Here is a 12,372-nt window from a genome sequence, read left to right as displayed (position 1 = left end):
GGCCCTCACTTCTCTCCACCAGCTGCTGGGCAAGGCTCTCGAGCCACCTTTCTCCTTCTCAGCTTCAGCTTCTCCTCTCCGCTGCTCCTGGCCTTCATCCTCTCCCATCATGGAGGCATCCCAAGGGCCAACCAGAGCATTACGTGGCTCCTTCACAGTCCACAAGCATTCAGTGCTCACGAACTGCGGGTGCACCTTCCACACTGGAACCTCACACTCGATGGTCCTCAACAATGACCTCTGTGTCAGCTCTTCACCTCGCTGACCTGCTGAAAGGGTCTCTGGGGCTGCTGGCCTTGATCCCAGAGTAACCTGTACCCACCACAACCTGTCCCAAAGTCTCTCCTGCACACTCCCCTCCCCCAGGCCAAGGCTCTGCCTGGCTCTTTCCAGAGGCCTCCGCGTTGATCCTATTCTCCTCATGACTTCAGGCCTCTGCACAGAAAACACTCCCTGCCACGGCTGCCTTTCAACAACCTTCTAATCAGGTCCATTGGATCACCTTTCAAGCACCTCATACTAAGAGGATCATCTTCACCCAAACACTGGCCACTCCACCTCACTTCCCCACTTCCGTGAAGGAGCAGAATCTGGGATGTGTCCTTGCAGTGGTAAATACACCTCACTTCTTGCAGCTTCATGGCATATCTTCTGATAGTTACTGCACACTGTGAAGCAGCAGATGTCTGATATGGTCCCAGGCTGCAGGGAGCCCATGTCTAGTTGGACAGAAAGGAGTGCCCATGTGCTATGCAGGAGTCCAAGAACAGGCACAACATACTCCAAGAGAAAAAGGACCAAAAAGAGAATATCCTTCCTGGGATCTGACAGCGAACAAGAAGGCACCAAGGCCACTAAAGAGCTTACTGTGGATTATAAGTGCTGGAAACAATTCTGATTAATATTCTCATGTTAATTCAACACCTTTATGATAATTGAAAATGTGTCCCTAGTGGTAAGGAGCTGCAACTACAATCCCAGAGGCGCATGGTTCGAATCCACCAGACGCTCTACTGGAGAAGGAGGGACAATCTCCTCCTGTACCAGTCAGATCTGATTTGACGGTACACTCACACAAAAATAATAAAAAATAAACATTTTTTAAAAAAAAGAAAATGTGTCTACACCTCTTAGGGAGCCCCCTCAGAAGGTGAGCCCTACTCCTCCTTCCATCAAGTGTGGGTAGGGCTTAGTGACCACTTCTAATAAGTACATAAAATCAACAGTGTGCCTCTTCTGAAGTTAGCTCACAAAGACATGGCTTCCATCCTGGTCTCTGTCTGGAGGAAGCAAGCTGATTTCTGAGGACACTCAAACAGCCCCATCACTAGCAGGAGGCCCAGAGGCCCTCTGCCAACAACCAATGAGGAACTAATGTCCCCTGCCAACAGCCACTGAGGGCTGAGAGCTCCAGCCAACACCAGTGAAAAACTGAGGTCTTTAGTCAAGAGTCAAAGGAGTGCGCCCTCTTGGAAGTGGAGCCCCTAGCCGCAGCCAATAGCTTAAATATAATTATATGAAAGATTCTGAGAAACTAGCTAAGCTGCTCTCAAATTCCTGAACCACAGAAACTGTGAGATGATAAATACTGATGGTTTTAGCCTGCTGAGTTTTACATATGAAAGCTGGACAATGAGTAAGAAAGCCTAAAGAAAAACTGATGACTTTGAAATTACAGTGCTGGTAAAAAATACTAAATATGCCATGACTACCAGGAGAACAATTATATCTCTTTTCAAAGAAATACTCCTTCGAGGAAATGACGGCAGGACTCCGTCTTACATCCTTTGGACCAAGGCCTGGAGAAGAGCCCTCTGCACTGTCTCATTCCACACACAATTCTATGGGTCACCATCACAGCCTGACTCAACAACACTTAACAACAACCACCACCATGCAACTGCAGTAAAACGGCCTACTGAGAATGGATTGGTCAATTTGTGCTCCAGGCAGGAGAGCCCTAACTTGAAATGGATAAGGAGTTAGCTTATACACCCCACAGACACTGGAAGACAGAAAAAAATGAAAGTAGAATAGAGAGCCAAGAAACAGAAAGCAGGTAAGGAATCTCGCAAAAGAGCTGTAACATGGGTCACGGGCTGTAACACTGACACCAGAGGAGGCCTGGAAGAGATGCTGCAGCAGCGTCAGGGGCAGGAGCCTGTTGCTAGAAATGCCACTAAGAGAGATGAACACAACCTTTAGACTTGCCATGAGCTGGTGGTCCAGGTAGCAGTGTGCAGGCTGAGAGCCGAGAGGCTGAACACAGAGAGGACTGTCCTCAGGGAGTCAGGAGGAAGCCTGTCTTGAAGGGGCCTGTCCTGAGGAGGCTGAGAAAAACCTGAACTAAGGGGACCAGGAAGAGACCGGTCTTAAGGTGACAGAGAAGAGGTCTGCTGAGAAGAAGGTCCTGCTTGCTTGACCACAAGGCGCTGAGCACTGTCCGGCACTGAAAAGAGGCAGGCATGCTCTCCTCCTCCAGGATCTTCCAGGCCTATACTCTTCCTGGTCTCAATACGATCTTAAATTGCAGCCTGTTAATCGTGATCCCTGTACTCTCTTACAGCAATGAACCACTTAACATATATGTATTCTGTTGAGTTCTCTGTGGCCACTGTAACAGATTACCGAGCACAAACGAGAAGTAGAAAGTGAGGACACCAAGTCAAAAAAGGAGTAATAGTGAAATTGAACAGGATGGGAGAGGTGGCTGCAGAGGTAAGGACTGGACACTGAGCTGGGTGATTCCCTGGAGGCTGAGGTCAGCTTTCAGTGCACTCATGCAAGAATACAAATGCTATGGGCCATCTCTGAAAGGAGATGGTTAGACAGCTGGGGAGGCCCTGAGGTCACAGGGCAGCCCTGATAGCAGTGGAGTACGCTCCAGCTGGGCCTCAGAAACAATCAGAGAGAAGGGCTGACGAGATTAGGGCTCAGCAGGCCCACACGCCACCCTGGTCTGGGGATAGCTACATACCTTGGGCACCTCGCCCTTGCTGCCCGGGGGCAGCCGCAGGACCCAGAAGTTCCTGTTGCGGAGCAGGTTCTCCATGTTCTCCAGCCGCCGCTGCAGCAGCCCGTACTCCTGCAGCAGTGTCCCCAGCACAGCCCACTTGCTCTCCATGTGGTTCCCAAACTCCACGGCCGTCTTCTCACAGTCAGCCAGCTTCTTCTCGGCAGTCCCTGTGCGCCCCTCCAGGTTCATCAGCTGGCTGGCTTGGGCATCCACTTTCCTCTCCACAGCCTGGATGGCGGCCACCACTGTCCAGAGAGAGATCTCTGCTGTGGGCAGCTGGGGCTCACGCATCACTCGGTCAGGGAAGACGGGAGCCCGGTCTGGGAAGGGTGGAAACTGGAAAGGTACTGGCCGCCGTGTGTCCATGTCCCACTCCTGAGCCTGTCAGAAGAAGGACAGAGTCGTCGCCATGTGCAATGTGGCTGAGCAGGAGGATGGCCTGGGCACAGACAAACAGGCAAGTACCACAGGCCTGCCATTCCTGCAAACCTTGTGGTGACTGGTGCCAGCCTCGTTCCCTGCCACACCGAGCATCCACCGCCCTCCTCCTGCCCTGCCTGCAGGCCCAGCCCAGCCACTGTACCACTTTGCAGGCCCCAGACTGCAATCTTCACCCAGAACAGCGTAGCCACTTTAAGAAGTTCTTGTTCAAATCCACCAGATGCTCTGCTGGAGAAGGAGGGGCAATCTCCTCCTGTACCAGGGCGATCCGATTTGACAGTACACACAAAAAATAATAAAATAAAATTTTTTTTAAAAAAAGAATGGTTCTTTTCCTCAAAGGCTGGACTGAACGATAAGCTCTCTGTGCCTCCGGTTAGTTTTCCTGGCATTGTCTGCAAGATGGTTACCTGCTCTGATCTTCCCAGCGACCTGGGAGCCTGTCCAGGCAGGAATGAGCATCTCTACCTCCAGATGAAGGCGCTGGGGCCCTGGGCAGTGGCAAGCCCTCTGAAATACCATCATGTACAAGGTGCCGCAAGGGACCCAAAGCATCTCAGGTCAGTGCCACTGTGATGCCCACTGCGCAGGAAAAGGAGAAACCTGGACCTAGTAGGGGTTCCATTTTCCCAAAGGAACATTTCACAACTTACTGCTATAAAGTAGCTATTGGCTCATCGGGTCCCCCCATAGGTTTCTGAGATGGTTCAGAAACTGCACTGGGAACAGCCCGCAGCTAGGACATGAGGCCTGATAGCCCAGAAGGAGCCTGAGGGCACGTGCAGTGGAGGCCATACAGTGCTGGCACTGGATGACGACCAGCGCGACCTCCTGTCCTAGAGACCTCTGTGGTGGCACACCCCCACCCTCATCCTCAGATTCCTGGGAATGACCGTGAAGGAGAGGAGGGCAGAGCCCTGAGGACCGCAGACCACAGTAAGCCCATCAGAGCTATCACGGGTCTAAGAGACGTGGTGGTAGTGGGAGTTGTCAAGTCTGGGGCCAGCCTACTTCCAAGGGCCACTGGGGCCAGCCGACCAGCTGTCTGATGGGCCAGTGCCGGTAGAAGATTTCTACTCAGTTTCATTCCGTACAGGACTCTAAGGTGCCTGTACAGCCAGAGAGGCGGACCAGAATGACAATGACACAAGCAACAGGGGGAAAGTCGGGGTGCAGTCCTCCCAGAGCCCCACCAGCAGAGGGCAGGTCGGAGTGCAGACCTTCCCAGAGCCCCGCCAGCAGAGGGCAGGTTGGGGTGCAGACCTTCCCAGAGCCCCGCCAGCAGAGGGCAGGTTGGGGTGCAGACCTTCCCAGAGCCCCGCCAGCAGAGGGCAGCGCTCGGCCCAGCGGACGGCCAGCAGGGGAAGGTTCTGTGTGAGCAGAGTCAGGGAGAGGGGCCAGCCTTGCCCCCACCTCACAGGGAGCTGGTTAAGGGTGAGGTTGGCTAATCTGAGATGGAGACACTGCTCAGCAAGGACACGTCCACCAACCACCAACAGAGGCTGAGGCCCTGGCCCCGGGCTCCAGGCCCGACCCCTGTGGTCTCACGGGCTTGAGAGCAACAGCACTGAATCTCGCAGGACCCTCAGCCGCAGCCCTGCGGGGGTGTCCCTCGCACTCCACAGCCTGCGGGCACCAGAGCATGCGCACACAGGCGCACAAATATTCCTCCACGTGCATGCACGCGCACACTGGTGCATGCGCACACTCACGTGCACAAGGTGCACACGCGCGCTCACCAGCACACGCGCGCGCCCGGCCCACTCTCCACGCGCCTCTCCCGGCCCAGCGCGAGGCCTGGCTTGGGGGCCGCCCTGGAGTGGCCGCCTGCACGCCCGCGCGGCCCGTGGATCCTGGCTTTCGGGGGCGGTGGGGCCGGGGGTGCGTGGCCGCGCAGGGCTCCACGCGGAGCTCACCTGCCTCGGGTTCGCGCGGCCCCTGCGCCGGCCAGCCTGGGCCCCAGGGCCCAAGTCGGCGTGACCAGAGGCTGGCCAGGCTCTCTGCTGCCCGGCGCTGCCCGGCGCTGTCCGCACCCGGGCCCGCGTGCAGCCCACGCCCCACACCCAGCCTGCGTGCATCCAGAACCCCGCACCCCACGCCCGCGGGGCGCGGGCGGCCGCGGCCCACCTGCATGGGGGGCATCCCCTCGGCCATGTCCGCGCGCAGCGCCGACTCGGGCGGGCACACCTCCTCCGGGGGCAGCGCCTGCGCCCAGCTCCAGCCACCGCCGTCCAACCCCAGGCCCTGGATGCCCAGCTGCTGCGGCTGCGGCCGTGTTGACACAAACTGCATCCTGGGAGCGCGGTTCCCCTCGCGGCCGGCGGAGAAGAAGGAGGTTCCCGGGCGCCGTCCCCGCGCCAGCCCGGACAGCTCCATCTACAGCCCGAAGGAGCGAACTGCCCTCGGCGCCCGCCCACCGCCGCCGCCGGCCACGAGGTCCCGCCGCCGGGTCGGGCTGCGCGGGGTCGGGCGGCGCCGGGGTCGGGCCGCCGCGGGTGGAGGGAGAGCAAATCTGTCCTCACGGAACTCCTTCCTGTTTCCTCCTGCCCATTCCTGTGCTTCCCAGGCTCGGGACAGCAACTGGGCCCGAAGTCTCCTGTGTCCCGTGTCCGAAGAGACGCGGGAAGGGCCCCCTCGTGTACCCCACAGGTGTCACCACGTGCCTGCTACGGCCAGCGCTACTGAGGCAGAGGCGGCCTTCCATTCCAGTTACCACTTAACTTAGCATCCGAGCCTCCCTCGGTGCCCTCGTCTTCAGACAGAAAGGCAGAGGGCAGGGCCTGGCATGCAGGAGGCACTCTGCTGGGAGCCCTAGTGACTGTGCAAGGGCACATCCTCTGCATCCTCGTTTTCTGTGTGAACCAACTTCTAATTTCCCTTCAAGACAGACAACCACTTCAGAGCTGCCCAGGACAGCGCCAGTAGTTCAGTGCACTCAGGACACCGAGCCAAACCCTCCAAGGACCACTGGAGGCCTCACTCTCAGTTCACTGTCCACGAGCTTCCAGGTCAAGGCAGTGCTCCCAGCGGGCACTTCCTCTCCCTGAGTGCAAATAACACCTCTGTCCTGTGTGATGAGAGGAAGGTGACACAGTGCATAGCAGGTGTTGTTAAGTGTGATTGAGTCATAGACAACCTAAGAATGAAAGGCCTGAGCACTGTTCTAGAGTTTCTGGAGGCAAGCCATTTCAGAAGGGGATGCCACTCCTGCTTCCAAGCTTGTTTTAATCAGGAGCTCCACCACACACTATCCACCATGGGTATCTATTATCGCATTTGACACATCAGTGTCACAGTGTTTAGTATCACAGCAACCACGGGTTACCGCTGTACAGCAATGCACAGACCAGTTCTATACCACTTACAAGAATGTTCGACAAAAAACAATTTAAACCAGGCCTAAGGGCTGCAGATTAAAATCACCCACCTTGGGTTTGGTAGCATAACTTTCTGTCCACTAGGCCAACGTAGCTCTATGTTGTCGTTATTGTTGTCAAGTGCCGTCGAGCTGTTGACGACTCATAGTGACCCTATGAACGAAAGACCTGAGCACTGTTCATAGAGTTTCTGGAGGCAAGCCATTTTGGAAGTGGACGCCACTCCTGCTTCCATGCTTGTTTTAATCAGGAGCTCCACCACACACTGTCCACCATGGGTAACCATTATCGCATTTGGCACATCAGTGTCATAGAATTTAGCATCTCAGCAGGTGAGGCTGCTTAAACCAAAGGCCCGAGGTTCAAATTCACCAGATGCCTCAACTGTCTCCCTCACAGTGCTTGGTGGATTTGAACTGCTGACCTTGTGGTTATCAGTTCAGCACAAAGCCATTGCACCACCAGAGCTCCTAAGTTTACTCTTCATCTATTTTGGTTAGATGGGCAGGCCATGCAGTGCTGTGCTGTTCTACGGTGTCATATGTCACAATTTGGTGGCACTTTAGACTGACACTGAAGGAGGGGCGTTCCTGGTTTCTACTCCAGTGTAATGACTTAATGACTCCCTGGTACATCCTCTCAGTCTTCTGATAATGGGTAATTGCATGAGTGGCAAAGTCAGAGTGACTGAGACAAAATGTAGTCAGGGCCTGGGACTACACAGAAAAGAGGGTGTGTTAGTAACTGCAGTGTTTGGTCTTCTCAACTTGTAAGTGTGGATTTCATGACCAACATGGTCAAAACTCACATCAAGTTCAGTGTGTTGCATAACAATACTGGTTTTCCAAATGCAGGCAAAAAGCCTTACACTGTGGACCAGTTAGGTCTGAGCCGGCGCCTCTGTGCTTCAGCACGCTGCTTTCACGCCTCTCATCTCCCAGCAAAGGCAGCTAGGAAGGTCACGGCACAGGTACGAAGCCCTGCTGCCACTTTCTGCTCACCAACAGCCTGCCAGCCCTGGACACACCAAGTCTCTGAGCAGCAGGTGTGGTGCAGCTGGCGTGGGCACGACTGAGGCAGACGCTGCTCCTCCATCACTACCTCAGCCAGAACGTAACAACCTCTCTGTAGCCCTAGCTCTCCGAGTCCAGCCTCTAAAGTCAAGTAATGGCTTCTCATTGTGGATTACAAGACCCTTTGTACAGTCACATGGCCACCTCCAGTCCACTGCTTCCTACATGCGTGTTTTCCAGTTTCCCCCTGCTCTCCTGGTCAGCCTGGGTTATGAGAACCTACCCATGCACCAGGCTGTCTTATTGCTCCCATCCTGTCCCAGTCCCAAAGGACCAGAAAAGGGAAACAAACCCTTATATGACAATTTCTGGGGTAATGACAGAAGTGTGATGGGTTAACATTCTCCTTCACTGCTTTTTATCCTGATGAATACTTGAAGTTGCCCAGTAGATACTCTTCAGCATCTTTCCTCATGGCATCCTCACATCTATGCAAATTAGGTAAAGCTAGTATCATCCTCACTAGAGCTTTCAAAATGCAAAATGTACACTGTATAAAAAATATACACTGCATACACACTTAAAACTTTCTCAGTTTTTCTAAAAACCTGTCAGCTTGTGTTCTGGCAACAATCTGGGTGGGAATAAAACTTTTTATCATGTTAACACATCTCTTTAAGAAAGCATTCAATAGAGCTGAGCCCAAGGAGGAAGTAGACAAAGCAAGCAAGATCCGGGAAATCAAACCTTACATTCGGAACAGTTCCATCCTCCCTTGTTAGGAAGTTATGTGGTGTACCCTAAATCAAGTGCGACTGACACTGTATCCACCATCGATCCCATGCTGGCGAGCTCAATTTTCAGGACTTTCTGGTGTGTTCTGGCTCTGCCAGTAGACAAACACAGCCACATCACCTAGGCGCACAGCAAGCACTGTTTGGAACAGTAGCCTGGCAACCTGGGAGCAAGGCAGTCTGTGCTCAGCTGCCTTCTTTGGGAAACAGGTAGATTCAGGAGTTAAATAACTGTAAGGAAACATTTTAATTTTCCTCATTGACATCCTCTGGTTCTATGTGAGGCTGTGGCCAGAGCTGCCGATCTGAAGAGATGCTGGAAGCAGGAAGACCACACTAGAAAGTGCCCGAGCACTTCTGCCAGTCCTCAGCAGCTTTCGTCTTCACACGAGACCATGGAGGGAGCCTTCTCTGTACTGGCAGTGTGAGATGCCACTATGCTACTGCAGCCCCTCCCAAGTAACCTACAGGCTACGTGGCCTTTCCTCCTGGCAGATGCCTAAGGCAAAACGAACTTGGGAATGGCTAAGAACATGTGTTCTGTTTTAGGAAGAGGTGCCAGGCCAATTCCCTCAGAAGCAGAACTAAGAGCTGGTTCAGAGAGACACACACTGTCATTGTCACTGCACACAGAAACCCAAGGAAGCTGTAAGAAACAGGAGGGGACACTGTAAAGGATGGTAGGTGAAGGGCTGGGCAGGGCAAGGCAGCCACTTCATGCAGCAAAAGAACACTTTTTTTTCAGTTTCAGCCTGGTGTATATGCTGCCATAATGTCCTACCCAGGAGCCACCAGCCTGAGTATCTTTCCACGTGTGTCAACACTCCACACACATTTCCTCCAGACACCCGAGACACAGGTGTTGCCGTATTGCTCCCTAAGAGTCAGGACTGTCAGTAATGTTACTGACGCAGCCAGGATTTGAACCCAGGTCTGGCATGCAGCTGTGTGGTTACGTTCATCCTATTTACCTCCGTCCCTGGAAGGGTTCCATGTGCTCCCGTTCTCTGTGTGACCAGACTTGAAGATCTTTGGATTCTAAGAGCCTGACACCTTAAGACAAAGAACGGTCCTGTGAATAAAATGTTAAGAGTAGTAGTGGCTTTGGTGCCTAAGAACGGAAGAGACCAGTCACTGTCACCACTCACACACAACGTACATGGCGACCACAGACCTCAGCCATCACGCTTTTTACTCTTTGGTCCTGAGCAGCCCTCAGATAGATATCGAAGGTGCTTTTTATCGTATATGAAACAGAGATTGAGGGGGATGAGAGGGCCTGCCTTTGCTGCAGAGGCATCTGAGATCTCTGTTCATTTCTCAACAAAATTTTGAGCCCAGTAGCCATCTGTTGCTCCCAGAAAGCCCAGTGCTTAGGAGTTGTTGGGCATGTACAGGCCCTGAGAGAACCCTGCAGACCTATTAATATAATCAGTGCTGTGACACACCACTCTCCGGCTATGTCATTTTCTGGTACTTTCCAGGTGTTTCTGGTATCAAATCAGACCAGGACCAGTCATCCCCCACTTCGGCAAGCATACAGCTTCATCTAGTTCCTGTCTGTGGCTATTCCAATGGCACCGATGAACTCAGCAGAAGGGGGATGTGGTTATGTTCAACGCCTGCTTGGATCCACTGGACACTCCAACGCTCACAAGGACATGGTCCCAGTTGTGACCAAGCAGACTGCTCAGTGAAGAGGCAGGACTGAAGCCCAAGTCCAGGTTCTTCCTTCCTATCTCTTATGTTCTTCAAAACCCATCCTCAGGTTTATCTTCAACTGGAGTTAAAACCTCTTCTCAGGTCTCTGACAGGTCAAGAATTCTTCACGATGAAGTTTTCTGTTCAGAGTTTAGCTTCTCTTTGTCACTAATCCATGCCTTTCAATTTTATTTTTTAATTACGTTTTGGGTGTGTACCGTCAAATTGGATCTGACTGATACAGGATGAGATTGCCCCTCCTTCTCCAGCAGAGCATCTGGTGGATTCAAACTGCCTACTTCTGGGATTGCAGTGCAGCTTCCTGCATGTTTTTCAATCTTAAGCAAACAAAATTCTCTCTAGAGCTGGCCTGTAATTCTGCCTGGTAGGACCTAGGGTAGGAAGAGGGCAGATCTTTCGTTAAACTCCATCACCTGTACTGGGCTGAAGACCAGGATGACACCCAGTTCCCCCTGAGACTGCTTTCATGCTCCCTTGCACTGTCCAACAGTTCTTACTACAATGCTTAGTATTTCATCTGGATTCACTTTCTGCCAAAGTCTGGGTACCTATGGGTTACAGTTCCTCCTACAATAAGCGTGCCAATCACCAGCAGTATTTTTATCTGTAGGTCTTTCTCACTGACAAACTCTGCATAAAGGAACTTTTGGTATTCTCAACATCAGTTGGTGAAGAATTCCTGATTCACAGTCTACTGACAAATGGGAACCAATACAAAGGTTTACCAGCATTTCCTTGCATTTTCCCCACTTCTGTAAAGGTGAGCCAGTCTAACCTTATGTTCCTCACGGGCCACCCATCAGGTTATATCCAAGTGCCCAGTATCAGCAGTGAGGGTCTAGATTTTGCTAGAAAGCTCTTATACACACCAAATACAGAGCTTCTGCCCTATCTTGCTTTGCTCTAGATTTCTGATCTTTTTTTGCCTCAGACTTTACATTATATGATAGCCAACTAAATCTCACACCTTTCTATGCTGCTCATGGTTTCTGGTACCATTAAATACATGTAGCAGACGCTTTAGAAATGATTATCCTGAAGAGCAAGATGTCCTGGCAGAGCCTTCCCTGAGCAGAAAGCCAGGGCAACATTTTCTCATCTTGTTACACACACACACACACACACGCGCGCGCGCTCCTCCCTTATCACGTGTCTAAATCCTTGCAGACCTAGTTTAGACAGCAACATTCAAGGGGAACAAAAGAGCGCAGGAACATCAGCCTTTCTGCTCCAAGACTTGGAGTTTCTGCTATCTCCCTCTCTTCCACTTCAGGCTTGAAGTAAAACAATAAATCACAATGATTTCAGTCACGTTTCAGCAAGAATTTTTCCACTTTGATTTTGCTGTTTTATTTGGCTTGACCTGGACAGAAGCCAGAGATACAGATTTCAGCAAAAGAAGGAATGCATCACAGGGTTATTATTTATTTCTGTTTCTAGAGGCTTTTTTTCAGCAGCCTCATCTTGCAGGAAAAAAATAATTGAGATCTGGAAAGGGAAAGGGACTCACACCCAGTCACAAAGCCTCCTCTGTAGGAGAAGGTGTAGGCTCGCTTGTCACAGGTGATCAGACGAGCCTGACAAAAGAACACATGTACCCAAGGTCACTAGAAGGAAAATAAGCAAGAATAGGCCATCCTGGTCTACACACAGACCTCAGCTCTAAGTTATCTAGAAAATTCCTCAATCTGACCTTGTTGGTGGGGCACACGGGTGGGCATCTACTCTCCGGGGCTCAAGGACATTGTGTGACCACATCACTCTTACTAGTTATGGAATGGAAGCTAAGAGTCCACCAGGGTTTTTGGAAAAAATAGTGATGCTTCAGTCAAGCTCTGTGATCTTTGCTGTAGAGAAGATGATCAGACACAAGAAATTAAAAAGCCAGCTTGCTGGCCTGGAATGATAATTTGATGTATCTAATAGAAACATGGCTGAGATACAAACTCTAGGCTCTTCCCTAAGTGGCATGCTAGTTGTTTCTCTGGTACTTCTAGCTTCTAAATCTA

The 12,372-nt window shown here is 52.0% G+C and overlaps 2 protein-coding genes across 2 annotated transcripts in view; both read right to left on the bottom strand.

The window, feature by feature from the left end:
* ZNF282 (zinc finger protein 282) overlaps positions 1–5,749 on the bottom strand; it is a 31,795-nt gene extending 26,046 nt beyond the window's left edge. Inside the window, exons 1-2 of the mRNA XM_006887278.1 lie at positions 5,585–5,749; positions 2,978–3,397 (exon numbers count right to left, since the gene is read on the bottom strand). Coding sequence (XP_006887340.1) covers positions 2,978–3,397; positions 5,585–5,749 — 585 coding nt within the window. The remainder of the gene's footprint in view (positions 1–2,977; positions 3,398–5,584) is intronic.
* An 84-nt stretch (positions 5,750–5,833) lies between these two features.
* Positions 5,834–12,372, bottom strand: part of ZNF398 (zinc finger protein 398) — a 29,034-nt gene continuing 22,495 nt past the window's right edge. The window contains exons 7-8 of the mRNA XM_006887277.1: positions 6,140–6,209; positions 5,834–6,053 (exon numbers count right to left, since the gene is read on the bottom strand). Coding sequence (XP_006887339.1) covers positions 5,834–6,053; positions 6,140–6,209 — 290 coding nt within the window. The remainder of the gene's footprint in view (positions 6,054–6,139; positions 6,210–12,372) is intronic.

This window comes from Elephantulus edwardii, unplaced genomic scaffold (genome assembly GCF_000299155.1).
Source record: "Elephantulus edwardii isolate Elephantulus edwardi_28Jun2011 unplaced genomic scaffold, EleEdw1.0 scaffold00055, whole genome shotgun sequence".
In the NCBI taxonomy this organism is placed as follows: Eukaryota; Metazoa; Chordata; class Mammalia; order Macroscelidea; family Macroscelididae; genus Elephantulus; species Elephantulus edwardii.
Note: the sequence above shows the minus strand (reverse complement) of the source record. Positions and strands in the feature narration are given on the sequence as shown.